This window comes from Ciconia boyciana, chromosome 17 (assembly GCF_034638445.1).
Source record: "Ciconia boyciana chromosome 17, ASM3463844v1, whole genome shotgun sequence".
NCBI classification, from domain to species: Eukaryota; Metazoa; Chordata; class Aves; order Ciconiiformes; family Ciconiidae; genus Ciconia; species Ciconia boyciana.
The window spans coordinates 8,303,536-8,323,686 of NC_132950.1; the positions used below are offsets into that span (position 1 = coordinate 8,303,536).

Below are 20,151 nucleotides of genomic sequence, written 5' to 3' on the forward strand. Positions count from 1 at the left end.
TATACCGTCTAGAAACCTCTTATTCATATTGTTCCATCTCATGAAAATGCACACAAAATAGCCTTGAAGGGCTACCCAAAGATGGGACAAAATGCACTTAAGGAGTAAGGCATGAAACATTTTCTTGTGTTTGTATTTTTAAAAAACAAACAGAAAAGTTATATAACGGCCTGACCTGACCTTTGCAGGCTTAGTTTGATTACAGTTTATTAAATCAAAATAATACTAGGGATGCCCTGAAGCAGTACACAGCAGCTGTGCAAGTCTTCTGCTTGGCATAATCGAAAAGGTTTATCGCAGGAATGCAAAAGGTCACGCCAATGTGTTACCACGTTACTATGCCGTGGCTGAGACCAATATTTAACTGAACGGGTGTGTCCATGGAGTCCCTGCTAGTATGACTCAGTGTTGTTTCAGCTCTGCGACAACCCGCTGGGGCTGTGAAGAGTCAGTTACATGGGTCAGATCTACGGAGAGGAGTAAGTGCTAGCTGAACTACCTGCAGTTATGGAACACACCAGCAAAACAAAAAGGAAAACTAGTATCTACTCCAGTCGTATTTCCAGCATGCTTTAATTGTAGTGGTTAGTAGTGATTTAAAGACTTAAATCTAATTTCTCTTTTAGTCTGCTCCATAAAATAACTGTAAATACTCTTACATCAATGCAAAAGTTTTGGATAGAACACAAAACACCTTGGAAGCAGCTGTTTTTACCTTCCAGCGGTGCAGACACTGGAGACTCCCGCATTGACATTCCTTGCTTTATATTTCCTTCCATTGTATCATAGCTTCTCTTTAAACCAATTTCATGAGCAGTTCTTGGACTCCTTGTTCCTTCACGAACATTTTTAATAGCTGGCAAAATATTCAAGAGCGTGGTTAGGAAAAAAAAAAGACACATGACCATTACATTTAATGAGACCACAGGTCATTAATACTTTAACAACACAACTTCAATATAACATTGTAACACTAAATCTTGACCTTAAAAAGATCTTTTATGGTTTCTTAAAAAATGTATTTGTTCAAGCAGTTACTCGTTGAACTTCAATTGAAATACTGATAAAAGTTAAATAATACATTTCTTTTGATTTTAATACAGATAATTTTAAACTTGGTTGTTTAACCTTTCAAAATAAAAATATTCCATGACAAATTGGAAATAAATGGCACAGAAATTAAACAGTTTAACTATATTTTAAATACATAGTACAGGAGACTCTTCAGAACACAGGCACAATTTCTGGATTGCTTTAATTCTCATACCCTCAAAAACACACGCAGGTCAATGCTTCTCCCGGATGGCACCCAGTGACTGAGGTTTATATCTATCCATTTGGAAGCAGATATACTTCAGCTATGGATTATAAAAGCAGAACCTGCTGCAGCCTTGACTTTGATCAAGTAGAATACACAAATACTCACTATCATAAGATAAAATATGCCCACTTTTGCCTTCATAAATAACATGGCCTTTGGCTGAAGCTTCCTCTCGGCACTTCTCTGGGCTGCTGTCTTCTGTAGCTAGCCGGGTGATAGTTCCCTTCAATAACGCATCAGCTGCTATGCCAGACTGGGACAGAGCTGGTGTACCCTGCATTTAAATTAATCAAATATAACTCAGAATATGTGTATTTATTTAAGAGAATAGGGAGCAGTGAAGGGGGGGGGGAACAAAAAACAAACAAAAAACCCCCCACCAAAACCAAAACCCACAACATTTTTAGATCTAGAAAATCAATTACTTTATCAAGCAGTATGGCTTAAACTTCTGCCTCTATTATTAGACATTTAACCTAAGTATTAATAAGATTATTTGTAGTCAATTCGCTACCTTATTAAACAACACACAGAAAGAAGAATAGGGAGTATAGTATTACAAAAGTATTTCATGACCTAGAACATTTACCCTATAATACCATTGTGGGGGAAGATAACATATACTACATACTTAGTGGTGCCATTAGGTTTTATTTCTGTCCAAAGTAATGAAACCTACCCTTCTCAGAGGAGAATTGTTACTATTGCTCTCTGTAACTAGAGATCCCAAATCAACCAAAACAGTAGCATTTTAAAAATGATGAGACAAAAGGGCTTAATTTACCTTTTTGGCTTTAAATAGCATCTGCACAAGACTGGTTACAGTTGATTTTAATATTTGAACTCAGGTGTGATGTTATTTTCATGGAAGTTGCTAATAAGCCTTCAGTTAGGTATACCAAAGGCTCTGGTGGTTTTATTTAAAAAGTTTAAAGACTCATATACATAGAGATGAAATCATGGTAATGCTGACTTCAGCAATAGTGGGATTTGACCATCTGATTGTATTAAAATTTCTTTTTTCAAGGCAGTTCCTACTCTGGGACATTAATTTACTTTTTCAGACATGCAAATACATTCATGGTGATAGCTTAAATATACCGTTTTGCCACAGCCTTCTCAGTAAGGGGAGAAATACCTGAGTTATGGAGCCTCTCAAAGAAGGAATGGTCTCAACAGAAACTTTATTGGTTGGAGTTCCTCGTGTTATACTTCCTTCCTGTATCGTTGTGGTACCTGATTTGAAATGATAAGACATCCTGATAAATAAGAGAATAATAATAAAAAAGTAGCTACTCTATTTAAAATAATTAAAAACTTTAGTGAGAACTGTTAGTTTACACTGAAATGCAGGGAAAATTTCAGTTTAACACCATGCATTTGAGGCAGTTCGATTATTTCCTCTTTTAACATAGTCTTTTACAGACTAGAAGTCTTTTACAGCATTAATCCATGGTATTTAGTTTCTTTTCTTTTGATGTATTTGGATATTTCACATGTACGGCTCTGCGTATGCTCTAGTGAACAACTTAATTTTGAAATTGGCATGCCTTGAAACAAATGTTTTTAAATGAGACACGCAGACAGGAGGAGCTAGCTACAAATACACATACCTTGGAAAATAGGGAGCAGATTAATCATATAATACTTAAAAACAACACTTCAGCAGTTTGAGCTCTAGAAGTTAATTCTCTCAGTTTTCTCAGGCTCTGACAAAGTTTCTTAATCTGTATGACTTTCTTTACCTCGAACCACACTTTCATGTTGTGCCCTGACCAGGAGTCCCTCAGGTTGGGAATTCTGACTTCTGGGAGAGAATTCTTCTTGTTTGATATAGGGCAGGGAAGCTATTCAGAAGAAGAAAAAGAATAAGTTTGGGGTTTTTTTCTTTAATTATGAGTCATTAAATAGTCTATATAAAACACATGTCAGCTTTTCTTTTCTTACCAGATTTGGCTGACTCCTGCTGCCTTGGCAGCCCAAGAGATATAGAACCCACTGATGGCTTTGCAGTTTCTTGGGTGTAGGAAACTTGACCATGGGATGTTAAGTACGTGCCAGGTGTTCCCTAAAACAACAAATACATTATATGTTAATTCTTGTTTCTGGAATGAAGAGTCACATCTATGTTTAAAGGAGAACGCTAATACTACTACAATCTTATCTTAAAATGCTACAGCACACCACTGCAAAGCATCAAAGTGCAGAACACCAGAGTGTAGTGTCACTGTTTGGAGATGCAGTTCACCTAAGCTGGACATCCTCCACCATGCTACTAAATGTAAATAACTGTAACATGTTCTCTTTTCTAAGGCACCTGTAATTTCTGGACTTTTAGAGGCGGCGTGTACAGGACTTAAGTGTTAATGCTGTGAACACATAACCAAGTACAAGATGTTGAAGGTTGGTGAAAGGGCAAAAAATTGAGGTAAGCACAGATTTTCAAATAATAATTCTCTTACTTGTGAGATTGAGCCTCCCATGATGAAAGAAGGTTTTTCTGATGGCACACTTGTTTTGGAGGATGGAATGAGTGGTGGTGGTGGTCTGGTGGGTCTGGTTGTTGGAAGGCGGACTCCTTCAGGTATATTGGTTATTACTTGGTGAGGTGCTGGCTGGAGAACTTTGGGGAAAAATTGTACATTAAACATTACAGTGTTTCAGCTCTACTACTTGTTAGAGAGGCAAGAAGAACAGAAATAGCACAGTTCATCCGACAATTTCTGATGGGAATTGCCTCACAATACCCAAAAGCTATCTAGCTGTATTTACAACTCTGAAATTCACTATGTCCAAGTGTATGTTATGCATAGAAACTGAATGGAGAATATCTAACCTTGCATCAAAATTCAAAAAGAAATGGCAAAAGCTGCACTGTAGAATTGCAGACTCTGAAAATTAAGCTTTTAAAAATAGCAGTCTAGGCTATATTCAAGTTTTTTGTTGTTTTCCTGTTTTTAAAGAAAGTTCTTATTCTTTAAATGGAATGCAACCGAGTCAAGTATAATCTAAGCTTCCCTGATTTTGTCTTTTCTTAGCATGACATTATACTCTGAAGGGGAAAGCAATAATCCAAGTTTCAGAATTAAGTTTTGTCAGTTATTTCACTGTTTTATAAAACATTCAGACTATAATATTAAGCTATTACAGTTAGAAACTAGTGCCAAGGATAGCAGCAGCTTTCTCTTTTCCTCAACTCCCTCCTTCATAAGAAAGGCCACCTATGAATATGACGGTACTTGTATTAAGCTGAAAAACTCTTGATGACTTTGTCCCTATGCTATTTTAACACTTTTCAGATCATCCTATTTGCTTAATAAAATACAAATACATGTTATGCAGCTGATGCGGCAATAAAGAACAAAAATACAACCTCACTGGAGCTAGAAAAATACCGAGCACCTATTTACATGCACACACAGAAAACAATCTGTTTTCTTCTTTTGTTAATTCACAAAATGGTTAGAGAATAATTTGATGCTACATCAAGTCACAGAAGTCCAGCTTCCAAAGGAAGACTACATATCGCTATGATACGTAACAAAATATTTACCTGGCGGGACACTATAGCGAGCTGCATTCATATCAGGCTGCGGAGAGGCTTTATTGACTTCTCTTGGAGATAGCCTGTATGGTGATGCTGACCTTGTTGCTGTATTTTGCACTTGTGCTTCCTGTTCTATTGCTCGCTTGACCTCAGCATAAGGCATATAGGCCACCGGTTTTCCTGTGAAGGTTAAAGTTATCAGAAAGAAAAGAACCCTGGATTAGAAATCAGAGTCAAAAGGTCCAGTTTACAGCGCAATTTTAATAAAGGGCCTGCTCCAATGTCAGATGTACTCATCAGGTACAAATGTTTCAATTAAAAAGTAGTATTAAGGTACAGCTTAATTTAAAATGTTCTTATGTCTATACTTGTACATTCAAAGCTTTGAAAAACTTTCTCATACTTTCTATATGTGAAAAACAGTATCTGGATCCTTTAGGTCCTTTAAGTGAAAGCTCTACCACTGAAAAAGATCTCATTTAAAGAAGATTCCTTTCCAAATTCTGTGCATCAGCCAGGTTTACATGCAAGTTCAGCCAGACTTACATGCCAACCCCACCAGACAAAAGGCCTCCCTTCCTTGTTTGCTTGCCCAGAGAAGTTACAAATTAAATTTCAAATACCAATATTGCCCATCAATGGTGTTTAAAGGGAAAATACATTTTTATTGAATTTAGGAAAATAAAAATCCATTACCAGAACTTCAGAAATTCCTTTTCTTTGGCAATGGACAATTTAAGTATTCAAAACTACAAGCCAGAACAAGTCTACTGCAGCTGCAAAGTTATATCTTTAACCTCCCTAGTCAAAGAAAGATGGCATTAATCATCCCATAATAGCTTTCTAAAGGATCTTGACTACTTTATTTCATGGTGAAGTATTGTTGAATTGGCTTATGACAACCTACACAACACGCCCTTTAGTTTGACAAGATGCCCCACAACACAGGCAGTGTTCCGATGTATGCAATGCTAGGTTTTTAAACAGTCTGTGGGCTCTCTGTTGCACACAGCAGCTAGTAGACAAGCTTCATATGCACAGTGTATCTTAGGAAGTAGCTGTTATAATGATCTGATGGCATGTCAACCCCTTCTAGTTTTCAGATTAAGATGTCCAGGCTTGTAGAACCATTTACATTAACCACGTTATCCCTCCCTCTCTGTCTGCCTCAATAACCACCTTGATTTTTACTGGCAAAGACTTCACCCCAGAACTTTCCCACACTTCATAATACCATTCTGCCAATGCCAAGAGTTATTCAGGTAGTATTTCAGTTAAATAGTACTTTTAAGCAACCCCTGACTTTCCACCTAAAGAAGCAACTTCCAAAAACCACAATCTTACCCTCCCCTCCACAAACCTACCAGCTCCCTTCTCACTATTTTAACAGGCAAAAAAATGGTTATGTTTCTTTCATTTTACTTAGGTAAAAGTAATTAAGGTGAAGCATTTTCATAACATAACTTAAAACTGTTATGCATATTAAATACAGAATACTCTAGTTTCAAAGAACATGATAGTTTATGTTGCTAATACTGTGGAGACAATAGAAAACGCATGAGAATATAAAATCTAAAAATGCAGAATTATGCAACTGTGATGATATATCTAATATTGTAACATTCAGCACATTAATCTCACTCGGTTTATTTCCCTGTTACAATGTACAGTTCGTGGACCTATTCCTTTTGTAGTAAAGAAAGTTGAGGTAAAAGTTACACACTTAGTACAGAACTGGGACTCCCATAGGATATGCTTTTCTTGCACAAAAAAGCAATCTTCTGCTAAGCTGTTTGTAATTTGCAAGCTGTTGACAGAATTAAAATAATTTCAGTTCAAAGAATGAAAATATAGCCAATATACACAGACAGAAAGCATAAGATGAATGTGTAATGAAAGCTAATAAATGCATCCTTTGGCTCTTAAACAGCAATTTGGATGACGTAACATATACACCGTCCATCTGAATACCGTCCATATTTAGTCACCCTGACAGGTTCTGTGAGCAGTTTTAGCTTTGTTCTGTACGGAAGATCACACTGAGCGTCACATTCAGGAAACACAGGTCCAGACCCCAGAGTTCAGTTCAAACCCTGTCTCCAAGTATCCTCTCTATATACAAAAGCAACCAACCATCATATTCTCAAGAGAAAGAACCTTTCACACAGCCCTTCTGCAAACAGACAGGCTAAAGCATGACAGTTCTACCACACTTTTGTGCCCTACTCCAGGGCTCAATATCCAGGTATGTACTCCAGTGCAGTAAAACATTCATCTTAATTGTGCTCACACTCCTGCAGCAACTCTCTCTCATCTTCACCTTAAGCTTCTGAAAAGGGCTCCCCCAGAACGCGCAGTTATCTGGGTCCTCTCATCTGCACGCTTAATCTTTCTGAATCTCCCTCTGTAGGAACAACTCCTTTTTGGATTTCACCCAAATGAAGCCAGTTTTTCTGCCTTATCTAAATGGGCTACAATGTAGTTCTCCCAATGCTATAACTGCAGCAGGATCTGTACAGCAGACAGGTTCCTTCAATCAAGCGCCATCAGAAAGCAATAATTACTTATCGGCACACTAAACTTTCATTCTTAAACAAGGCAGCAGTGTAACAGGCGGACATAAAATGTAGGGTTATTTCCACGACAGATGTGAAAACACCTACCTTCCCACTCAACGTTAGGGCTCTTGGAAGTGCCACAAGGGCTTACAGCACTTCGATACTCCATATCCAGCTGCTCTTGCCTCTGGCGTTGCTCCTCCAGCAGCGCTGACTCATGCATTGCTTTAATGTGCCGTTGATACAGCGCATAACCACTCACTGGTGTTCCAACAGGAACAGTACAGGGACTGCAAGAAACCTACAAGGAGGGGAAGGTATTAACATCCAATGCATTAGTACAGGTACTTATTAAAGTAACTATCTTGCTCAATGCCTCCACTGCAGCGGCTGTAGTCTATGTACGAGTGTTTCAAATGGTTCACACCTGTTTTTAAGCTATTACTTGTGTATTTGTTTGTACTTAACTTACTTAACCCCTCAAAAGTATTATGATAACAAAGCAAATTATACATTTCTTCACTTGTTTCATGATTTTTTGCCGCTTTAGTGTTGTGACTACTTTTAGGGACAACAGATGCTCCTTCAAACATCACTTAAACCAGCCCATACCATAGGTGGTATGACAGCAGCTCGATGGTGAAGTTGTTGCAGGTCCATCTGTCCTTGTTTTATTGTGGATGATACCAGTATTGACCCAGCGGGATTTAACAGTGAGGGCTTTGACTCCCTGCTGAAGATACTGGAAAAAGAGATAGAAGGAAGAGAAGAATATCACCAAAAAGACCAAAATTAAACATCTTAAAAAATTTACAGGCAAAAGTATGCCCCTCAACTTCAAAAAAACAACACATTTAACACACTGGACAAATAGCTGAAAAAATCATGTTGTGTTTTGTCCCACAGCACATCTGGCAGAATAGGCAACAGATGCTGCTGTATAATACACAGAAATACCCAAAGAAGTGTTCAGAATCTCCAATACTAGAATGCTGTTTCTATATGCCCAGTACTGCAAGAATGCAACCTTCTTTATAAATAATGCTTTGAAAAAAATAAGATAGGAAACACTTCAGTTAGGATATATTTAGTCCACAGGAAATAAACACACAGTGGTATACAATAGACTACTTTCACGTGGAGGGCTAATATATTTGTGAAGTGGAAAGATGATGTCTGAAGAGGCAAGAGAGCGCAGAAACACCATCAACTGCACTCTTCCAAAGAGCACATGCAGAATAATGATACTGGATACTTTTGACATTTAACATCTATCCTTAGTACCGCGTGTATATTAAGACCACTGGCAGGGAGGGGGCATTGGCTCCGATGCTACGCTATGATTACATAGGAATTGCACCAGCAGAACACTAGAAAGACTTCAAATATGGTCAGCAGTGTCAGCCATCCCCCAAAAGATAAAATGGTTCCAACGACATGCAGCATTGTCCATTTAAAGCCCTATATACTCATTTGGATTATCCACAGTGTTTAGGGCCAAGTTCCCAGGAACTAGTATTTGCATGAGGACATTGTACACTGTGGAGAAAGAGGTCATTCATTTCTCAGGATGCTTGCCCATTAATTTATGGACACTGACTGGTAAGAGCGAGAAATACTTCCACTACTCTATTATTAATAGCCTTCAAGAGATTCAGTTCTACTGATTGATATAACGTGGTTCAATGACAGTAACTGGGCACAGGACTCTAGAGGTTATACAAGCAAATAAATGTAAAACGTTAAAAGGTAACTAAAATATCAGTATTTTATGCCCCTAGATTATTATTTTTTTTAAAGCAAGTTTCATGTCCCACTAAATGATATATTCAGGCTGTTTTCCCTCTCAAATTCAAGGAGGTTCGGATGCATTCTACTAAACTGAGTTTGTGAAAGCAAGAATCAATCAAAACAACTCCATCTCCAAAATTTTGGCTCTATATCCAAACAGTTTTTCACTAAAGGGAATGGAGAGCCCACGTACTATCCCACACCAACCAATCACACTATAAAAATATTCTGAATCTACTTCTGAATATGTAAATTTGTTCGTAAGTATTGTGTAAAAGCAACAAACTAACAAAACCAAACCAAAGCAAAGAACTTCAGTACAGATCCAGTTACACAATCACTGTTGAGTTTCTCAGTGGACAGAGGGGGGCATTTACAAAACTCCCCACATTACTTACTTAATTTTTTTAGTTGGTCACCGATTTTTAAATAGCTCTGTATCAGAAAATCCTGCAGCAGCAAGATCTTCCCCTCCCCACCAGAAGTACCACAGAACTACTTATCATGGAAACTCATGCCAGGAGCATCTTTAATCTCTTTTCTTGCTTTGGCAAATTTTCATTGTTTCAGTAAGCTGCTGTCCTTTCCAGATAATTAACGCAATTCCCATTCTCTGAACAGATCCCAAATAGCTTGATTTCCCCCAGTCTCTAGCTTTCCAAGTAGTTGTGCTAGCTTGCTACCTACCTAGTCAGTCTATCACCATGAAATTTTTGCCTTACCCTGCCTTAGAAGACCCTTCTTTCGGCTTTTCATCAAAATTTAAAATCAACATTTCCCTCTGTTGCACTTCCAACAAAGACTTTTTAGAAATTCTTTCCCTAGTAGAAACTCATAACAGAAATGTCACTACTCATGACAGGTTTTGGATCACTGTTAAGTAAAACCACTTTTTAAACAACTTCTTAAAGATAGCAATATTTGAACGCTAAACAATTAAACTCACCCTTGTCTGTCAGGTTCTCCATCAACTTCCTCATCAGCACTACAGGTGGCACTTGAATCATTATCTGAATGGGATTCTTGTCTTGCTGTATTAACTTGTTGTGACAGACTATAGTCCATTTCCTCTGGTTCTGACTTTTCCTTGGGTTTTTCCATATCTCTCTCTTTGGTATCACTCTCTATTTTCACTTGAATATTCTCTGGTAGCCTCATTTCAGTCTCTACAGGTTCTACTTTGGTATGCACTGGAAGAGTAATCACAGGCTTAGCTTCAACTGTATGGCTTCTACTGTCAACCTCCATAGGCTCTTCTGCCTCATTATTTATTTCTTCCTTAACCTGTGGCTCAGGGTTCTGACTTTCAGCTGTTGACACACTTTGGGCTGTTAAGGAGGGAGATGTACTGGTTGCAGGTTTAATGGTAGATTCTTGTTCTGCTGTCGCCTCAGTGGTTCCTTTCGAAGCAGCACTCTCAGATGGAGTTTCTTCACTTGGTTTAGCAGGTTCTGCTGGCGTTGGAGACGGAGCGCTTTCTGTATCAGAACTATTTTCAGCACCTAGGGAAAGAAAGAGTTTTGGCATAAAGGTGCAAGGTTAATGAAATCTAACTAGGCTTCGATGAACTGCTTCTTCAGAATAATCAAATATATGTCTGCTGTCCCAAAACACAACAAGACAATTGCCCTGAAGAATTGACTCGTGAAGGGAGAGCAGCCAAAAATCAGCAGATACAGGTTAAGAAGGGAGACTGGAATTACAGAAATAAGACTGCTTAGCTAGCTCTGATCTTGTAGAGAGCCAGCCACGTAAACTCTTGTGCGTATATCAGAGACTTGGTACTTCCATATATGATGCAGCTTTATTACAAGATTAGTCAACATTCACAGTACCTAAGGCACAGCTTTAATGACTTAAATTAACATGGTTTAGAGGCACCACTGGCAGAAGTGACAAAACACTGATTTTACATGAAAATCAGTCACATTTTATAGACATGCTGACTTGCAATTCTTGCTGTAAGTTAACAGTTCTAGTTTAACTTCCTTTGTGAATCAGCATTATTTTCTTGAAAATGTCTTCTTTGCTCTGTTAAAGGTGTAAACAGCATCGACAACTGGATACCAATTAAAGAAGGGTATTGATTCTTGCAGTAAAGAACCCTCCTCCTCTTTTTAGCCTAGTTCATGAACTCCATTATATTACAAATAGCTTTTAGATAAATAAAAACATTTATGAAAAACTATGGCAACATCTAGAACACAGATGTTACATTCAAGTCTTATATTCTGATAAGAATCTTCATTCTGATAAGAACTACATCAATATTTTAAGAATGTTTGTTAAACAAATGGATGCAATAAGGATCCATCAATTCTAACCTATCCATCTGTAAAACAAGTAATTAATTTTGACTTATTATAGAAGTGGGCAATTTGCTGAATTACACACACACGCTGCAGCTTAAAACAAAACAAAAATCAACCAAAACCCAAAATTCCCAACACTTAGCCATATTCTCTGATTCATCGTTTATGAATTCTATTGCTTACAGCTTCACAAAAGGCTGGCCAAGACTGACTGATGTTGAGTGCCTATAATTATTAGCAGTTGCAACCAACACATTTAAAAAAACCTAACACTTAAATTTGCCTGTCTGAAGCTTTACTGAGACTATCAACTAGCAAAGGTTACATATCTTTCATTCAACTTGTTTCAATACTCACAATTTTTTGGCCAAGTGCTGTCAGTTTATCCTCTAGAAGACAGCATAGTCAAAGCATCTCAAAATACTAAGCAATAACATCTTAAGGCTGCTCAACACTAAAAATGCTTCTTCCCCTCCAGATACAACTTACTGAAGTGAGTTCCAATTGCTAAAATTTAACTGAAACATAGTATTTGAGCACTACATCATGCAGTAGAACACAGCTTTCTGAGCATCTAATTGGCACAAAACATATCCCTTTCTGTGCCAGAAAAGTTACCTTCACTGTCTTCTGGATTCTCTTCTTCATTAGATGCTTCGATATCTTCATCCTCCTGCGCTGACACAGTTGAAGCTACACTCTCACACTGTGATACATCTCGCTCCTCACGGGGCCTTCGCGAAGACTGATAAAGACATGGCATTTACATTGTACCGAAAATTTGCAAGTATTATTTCCTTTTACATGCATTGTCATTTATCAATCTGAGGTTGAAATGAAAGACAGAGATTCTCTATTTAGCGCAGATTAATTCACAAGGGCACACTCCTTCAAATTCAGGCCAGCTTTTGCTGATCCTGATGAAAAATAAGCTTGGGAACAAACCAGTGTCTCAAGATACGTTTGGGGGACAACAGAACTACTGCAGCAAACACAGACACTGATGCTCTTCACTTCAGTGAGAGAACACTAGGATAACACCACAGTTTAGAGGATTCCAACACTCAGGATTCTACTTTAGATGCCCCAAAACTTTCAGTTTCTGGTTTTCTACCAATTCTCTTGCTCTGTTTTGTAAGGTTAGTGCTTATTGTGCTTTAAGGTAACTGTTCTACAGCGATGACCTGAACTTCTATAGCTACTGGTGTACTGATAAGGAACGTGGTTTTCAGAGCACTAAAGAATTCTTCAGGCTTGAGTGTTCTATCTGATAGAAATTTTTCTATTGCATTTTAAAGCAACAACTGGTTAGTATCACAGGTCAGTGAGCATCAGCCGCCTTTTCTAGGAGATTTACGTCACAACACAAAAACAAGTAGAAAAGGAAACAAGTGGTGATTGCAAAACAGTCTTAGTGAAGCGTGATGAATGCCTTCAGAAAGATGCCAAGCTTTCCCCTGCAAAACATGCAATGTCCACTGCACTTACCTTCTGTTTGTGCTGTTGGAGGAGGCTGTCTAGATTGTGTCTCCTTTTATAGTTGAAATAGAAGTTCTTACACTGAGCTTCACTTTTCGTCCCAACCATTTTGGCAATTGCTGCCCAGTTTCGTCCATGTTCCACTAGGCCTGTTCAAACATATAAGAACCAATATTTACTATGATAAATAATTCAGCTATCCAAACCCAAATAAATGGAACAACAATGCCTATGGGAAGGTATACAGAAGTACTGCTATCCTTAAGAGAACTCTCACTATGACAATGTACTTGATAACTAACTTACGGGGCGAAAAAAAGCTGTGTCAACTTGAATGTCTGCTTATGAAGCCTTCAAACCTAACTCTTGGCTGTTGCTAATATGTAACGCTTCTGCTAAAGTATTGACTTTATGCATAAAATTTACAGGTAACAGTATCTGTCAAATGAACAGACAAGTTATAAACTACAATAGGAATTTTTGTAACTTATTAACACTTTACTTTGAAAATTGACATGTGACATACACACCTTCACATCTGTTTCACAGACTTCCATGGACCAAGCACAACATCAAACAGTTCTAAGTAGCCCAAATGAAAAAAGTCAACATGAGTCTCAAAAGCTGATTTTGTCTGTTAAAGATGTTTGCTTTTCGTTTTGGGTGTGGGTTTTTTTTGTTTTGTTTTGGTTTTTGTTTGTTTGTTTTTAGAAAAAAACAACAGCAAATTTCAAATTATTCATTCAGTGTAGTGTCGCAAAAAATCACAGTGCTCTTATTCAGTAATTTAGTAAATTATTGTAATTTTATAAATACAAGTATTCAGAAGTAAGTCAAAAGTTTTACAGGGTTTACCTTTCTTAGCAACTTCCATTTCTTCTTCTGTCCAGCGGGATGTCTCCACAGGCTCTGCAGAAGCTGAAAGAGAAACAAAGACACTGATCAGAGAAAAGACCAGGATTCACTATTATGGCATCAATCATGCCTCCCATAGTAAACTAATCTATTTACATTAAGGCTTGTTCAAGTTACTTGGGAAAGCTGCTCTTGTCAGTGGGAAGTAGTCCGTCTCCATTAAACCAAGTTAGAGATATAGTAGGAACCACCACAATCTCAGCAGAGCAAACTGTTCAAAACTATTCTGCCTACAAAACTATGATTAATTATCTGTCAAGGAAGACTTGTAAGTAAGTTAGACATATTTATCACTAAAATTGTATGTATTTATCACTAAAATTTTATGTAAACTGTCAATAATTACCATCAACTACTAAAAGCAGCAATCTAACATGCTAAAAGCTAGTTCCATCTTATTTCACTGCTGTGGAAAGGACTGAAATGGTTATTTATTGGTTAGTGGGTATCAAGAAATCTACTATTCTTGTATTCACTGAGTCTCCTACTGGACAGAGAAAAATAAAAGAAACAAAAAAAAACAGTAAGCAAAACCAAGCAGGAAACTAAGTATGATTCCATGAAAAATACTTTTAATTCACTTCTCCGGATTTGATATCATTCTGTTCAAATTTCTGAGTGGCATTAAGCTGCAACAGCCTCCATTTCCTTTTCGTAAAATCTTCCATTATGCATAGCATGCAACATGGACCCTTCAACAACTTCAATTAACAAACAATAGAAGTAGGACACTATAAAGTCTCTGATCCACTGAAAAGCTATTTTGGATTTTGCAGAAAACCCTGCAAAAATGATTTAAAAAAAACCCCAAAGCAAAAAACACTATTGCCTTAGTCTAACTGCTGACAAAAAGCCACCACATCAACTGAGCAAGAATGTCTATCACAATCTCTGATGTTTACAGTTAAATGAGAACTAATTTGCCCGCTTACTCTGTTTTTTAGGATATGCAGAATACCTGAGCAACAAAAGAGTTGTTAGAAATTCTAGAATAGCAGCTGCCTGTAACTACAGTTACCCAGTTGAAGAGCTAGGAGCAACAAACTTTGCCACAGCAGAGCACTGCAAGGAAAAAAGAAAAACCCATCAAAAAACCAAAAAACAAAAACCTGTCCCTCCATCCTGGATAATTATTTACTAGCCACAAAGTATTCTGTTTGCTAGTATTTCTGCAGCACCACAAATTATGTCAGTCTTTTCAGAAATGCAGCCAGAGATAGCATAGTCTTTTCTAACCATACGTGCCAAGAAAGTAACATTTTATTTTAAAGAAGTCTCTTGCCTTCTAAAGCAGAAACAACAACAAAAACAACTTGCTAGGATCTATTTCAGATTATGAAACTCCCTAAAGTACTCAAATATCATGCCTACTTATTTAACAATAACCTCTGTAAGCTACAGCCTGCAAGTCAATCTGTGTCAAAGGCACTCGGATCTCTACAGATCCATCATTAACCCTGCAGAGAGAGAAAACGTAGTTATCACAGAAAGGGTGAACTGCCTTTTTTTTTCCTGCCACGTGGCTCTAACAGAGTCATCTGATTACACATGTACTATTCAGGAAGTTACGCTCGTGAAGCTTAACAGTACCACACCGTCACAAAATTATAAGCAGGCCTAAGAATTAAGATGTAGTCCTGGGAAAAAAAAAAAAAGTGCACTGCATGCACAGAAAACAACCTTATGTCGGTGGAGCCTGACAAGCAGATGGGTCCCCAAGTGTCCTATAAATGCTACTCACAAGGTTCTGGCGGGGGTGGAAGAGGCGGTGGTGGCTCTTCAGTGGCTGCAGCTGCAGCAGCATTTGCTTGCGCAGCTTCATTTGTCATTGATCTGGTGATTCTGCCCTTACGACGACCTTGGCTATTGGCAGTTTTTCGGCCCCTAGGAGTGGCCTGCTCCCTTTCCTCTGTTTCCTCTGGTGCAACTTCAGTCTTGTCCTTTTCTTTGGTATTCTCTCTGGGAATAGTTAAAATATAGTTCAGTCACATTCAGATAGCCACAATAGGCAGATATTCCTGAATATGGGTGTAAAAGAACCAAACAAACCACAAACAAAACTCCACAAACCCAAAAGACACCTTTAGTGAAAGAGAATTCACTTACTGTCCGCAATTTAGAGTTGCTAGAGAATAACGCAGATACATGATATTATCAACTTCAAAGAAAATGCGAACACTGTGATAGAACATATGAAAAAAACCCAAACCAACAAGATATGAAAACTATTACATGTGCAAAAAAATAATCCCATGGCTTTTTCCACCAGTCTGATTAGTTCAGCAAGACAGAGAAACTGGTATGTCCAAAAAATTTGTTTAATGCACAAAACCTAACCTAAGTAGCAACAGTTTTCAGTCCAGATTTCACTGTCAGGCTAATGCGAATCCTATTCTGATCTTTGCAAAAAACTGCAATCTAGAGTGAAATAATGCATTTTCAGTACATATACTTACTTAGATTCCTCCTTCTCATCCTTTTCCTCCTCATCTTTCTTTTCCTCCTCTTTTTTCTCTGCTTTTTCTGCTTTTTCCTCTTCTACCTTTTCTTCTACCTTTTCTTCTTGAGAAGGACGAGCAATTTGTTGCTGAAATGAAATGGGATTTACACATCATAACAACTCGATGACACAAAGGTGCAGCAACTTGTACTCAGAGCAGCAGAAACACTGATGCTGCCTTACCTCCCACTTGATAATATTTTAAGTTACAGTCACTGCACACCGGTCAACATAACAGTAAAACGCCTCTGCCAAAAACTGTAACACCTATCTGCACCCTGAAATCATAATGAACATGATGTTCTAGGCATTATCTCCCAGACTTCAGGGGTCCCCTTTGCCACAGAATGTGCAGTTTCTACATATTAGCTGTACCTCAGTACCTCTCAATTTATTTTCTCCTATGGTTCTTCTGGTCAGCTGCCCCATTCAGATATGGTATTCTGTCTTATAAATTCCATGGAGGTACAGGCTTCTTTTACGAAGTGAGCACAGAGATAATAATATACATGTACATGTGTCAATAAATACATGTGCTGTTTATGCCACACTAAAAATGAACAGCTATGTTTTAAAAGTGCTTAGAGAGGTCTGACGAACATTCTTGCATAGTAATGGTGTTGCTCCTCTCAAATTTTATTTTTAACGTTGTCCATTTTAAAATAGTGAAACCTGATAGTTCACAACTTGGAAGCAGAAGATCTTGTAGCATGAACATTATGACCAACTCTAAACCATCTTCTCAAAACCGTCATTAGTAATTAAGAAATATAATTGTTCAAAAAATTGGGTCAGGAATTTTAGAATTGTGTTTTGAGTGCTTTTATGGAAGGAAAATTATAGCCTAGAATTATTTATTTATTAAACTATAGTCTTTATTGAGATTATAGTTTTACAAGCACACAAGCACTGACAAATGACAAAGTAATTACCATTACATGTTACTATACTAAGGAAAACTGCACAAAATACTATTTACGCTTTCTCTGTTAAGGGACTCTTGCTCCTTATTTTTCAAAGCAATCCAGATGACTACCATGTGCAAGGGTATCTCATTTTAGAAAGCACATAAATTTGATTTAAAATTTCCAGAAGATACAATCTGCTTCAAACAGGAATTAATGGAAGAAATTTCCGTTACTTAATGTGATCACACAGAATTACCAGTACGGTCCCTTACAGCTGCTAAAAAACCAACCAAACAAACAAAACCAAAAAACCCCCACAAACAACAACTAAAAAATGTAAGAAAAATTTGTGGCATTGTTTTTGCTATTTCTTATCACACAAATAACTACAACAGCCTTGGCATTCCCTGTCTGACTTCGCTGTTAGAGGTGGCCTAACATTATACAAGCCAAATATCCTGTGATGTTTTAAGAAAGCATTAGAAAAATGACACTGCTCATACAGAAAAAAACCTCCAAGTATTAGGAAAGATCTATCAAATGTGGCTTCAGAAAAGATTTCCTTAAGTTTTAGTGTTGTAACCCTCCCTAAATATATTTAGGAGCCTAAATATTGATTTTTGCCATCCACAATGATATATCTGCACGTGGCCAAAACATCTTGCTTTCCAACACTGCCAAACTTCTGTGTCCACAGCTTGCCTGCAAATTCCTTCCTCTCCAAGTTAAAATACCAAGGAGTAGCTGGCTGCCACTAAATAAATCATGTAAGCCCCTCCCCAAGTTCCCAGAACCCTTACATGAATCAAATGGTAAATAAATTAATTTTCCTGATGGGCCTCAAAAGCCAGCAACCTGCATCAAGCATCTAGAGCTTAATCCATATTGCCCATTCACACTGAATAGTATCTGTAACAAAGCGATCTTCCAAGTGCCACAGAAAAATCCAAGCCTTCTGTACAAGGCACCATACAAGAATAATGAGAAAAGAAAGCCTGAGGCTGCAGGTGAGATTATAGTGGGCAGGACTCCAGTTGAAGGGGAGGGGAGAGGGAGGAGGAAGAAAGAGCTCTCTTCCTCCTCTCTGAAAATACATACGTTTATTTAAAATGCATGATTACAGTTTAAATTCTGCCTTAAATATGTTTTCGTAAGAAACTACGTCACGTAAGAGAGGGTGGGGAGTTGGATATGGCCACACAGAGGGAACCACTCACAGGCGTTTACACTGAAGGGCCTCGAATGGGTTAAACAAACCACCTCCATCACCCATTCAGAAGAACTGCAATACCTAGATGCTCTCCACTCACATTTGGTGTGTGCAGAACCAACTTGTTCCTTACTGGCCATTAGACTCGGCAAGTCAACTTTAAAAAGTAAAATCCATGTAATATTTTTATAAAGCTACCTTTCAAATAAATACCCAAAGTACACTTGGCAGTTCATGGAAAGACAAGGAGAGAGATCTACAAGATTGCTGTTCTAGGACTTCATTAACTCAGATTTTACAGTCCTCAAAAATTCCCTGAAAAATTCCTCAAAATAGGGTTTTCTTTTTCACAGAGGAACCAACCTTCCCATAAGTGTAGCAGCAGGTGTCACTGTTTCACTAACAAAACTGAGGCTGGAAATAGTCACAAAAAGGACTTGTTTTTGACATTTTAATAATGTGAACTGGAGCAGAAAACCCTAACACTAACCACTAACATCTTGCTGCAAATTATTAGCATTTAAGATGCTGGCATTACTCGGTTATGCAAAAACTTCCTTCAGGCAAGATGTCAGAGACATGCAAAGTAAATTATTTCCATTGTGCTACATAGATTGGCCTCAAAAGCAAGGAGTTAAAAATTGCATTTTCAGAAGAAAATAAAAAGAAAAATAATAATAATTTTTTAAAACCCTGTATTTTACATCTATTTACAAAACAGTTACTGAAAATCCTCTGTTCTTTTTACCTGGTTAACTTAACATCACACTTTGTAAATAACAGGATTCTCTATTTCACAGTGAATTTATTTAACATGCATAATCAATAGGTCAAGTGCAGGCTAAACACAAACCTTAAAACAGTTGAAGCCTCGGTCAGCGACGTACCTGCACATTCATCTGTTGATTAAAACTTTTACTATCCAGGCAAGGGGATGGGCTTTAATTCAGGGTACGATTCAAAAGGACAAAAACCACACCAGCGCCGACATCACACAGCTCTTTAGCAGAGGCTGCCTGACCCAGCAACGTGTTTATTCCAGGAAATTGTGTCATTCTGCCACTTAAGCTGCCTACAGCAGAGTTGCCCATCTCACATACAACCTTCTAATCTCACCGGGGTCACCCAAGGTAATCCCCACCGAGCTCGGCTTGATTGGCCATCACAGACATACAGCAAATTTCTGTCTAGTCAGATCACTGGACTGTACCACCTGCTGCAAAGGCACACGGCTTGATCCACAGACATGCATTTCTGCTGACCAGGCAGCCAGACCACAGGAACACACCCCTTATTGACTACTGCTTTGCTACCAAATTTCAATGAAAAACTTTACTCGGAGAGAACCTCCTTTCAATGAGTTATTTAAGGAATTCTCTATAATCAATGCAAAAGCATCGTATAGCACACTTTCTTCCCACATGATGCTAAAAACTTGCTCTTCATTTGGAAAGTCACATTTGGTTTAAGATGCACTTGTTTAGTTGCCTCTGTAAGCATTCTGGAACAGTTTAGGTAGCATTTTATAAAAAGGCCTTTCTAGACCCATTTGAGGACAAAAATGTATCAGAATTCAAAAAGCCTTACATGTCTTAACTTGACATGCCTTA

At 37.9% G+C, this 20,151-nt stretch overlaps 1 protein-coding gene across 4 annotated transcripts in view; it reads right to left on the reverse strand.

Annotated features, from left to right (window-relative positions):
* NCOR1 (nuclear receptor corepressor 1) overlaps positions 1–20,151 on the reverse strand; it is a 75,938-nt gene that overhangs the window by 18,693 nt on the left and 37,094 nt on the right. For all 4 annotated transcript variants that reach the window (XM_072881840.1, XM_072881837.1, XM_072881839.1 and 1 more), the window contains exons 15-29: positions 16,380–16,510; positions 15,665–15,882; positions 13,864–13,926; positions 13,018–13,157; positions 12,148–12,274; positions 10,164–10,719; positions 8,039–8,168; positions 7,532–7,727; positions 4,875–5,048; positions 3,784–3,944; positions 3,269–3,389; positions 3,067–3,168; positions 2,460–2,557; positions 1,427–1,595; positions 716–856 (exon numbers count right to left, since the gene is read on the reverse strand). In XM_072881840.1, the coding sequence (XP_072737941.1) occupies positions 716–856; positions 1,427–1,595; positions 2,460–2,557; positions 3,067–3,168; positions 3,269–3,389; positions 3,784–3,944; positions 4,875–5,048; positions 7,532–7,727; positions 8,039–8,168; positions 10,164–10,719; positions 12,148–12,274; positions 13,018–13,157; positions 13,864–13,926; positions 15,665–15,882; positions 16,380–16,510 (2,527 nt within the window). The remainder of the gene's footprint in view (positions 1–715; positions 857–1,426; positions 1,596–2,459; positions 2,558–3,066; positions 3,169–3,268; positions 3,390–3,783; positions 3,945–4,874; positions 5,049–7,531; positions 7,728–8,038; positions 8,169–10,163; positions 10,720–12,147; positions 12,275–13,017; positions 13,158–13,863; positions 13,927–15,664; positions 15,883–16,379; positions 16,511–20,151) is intronic.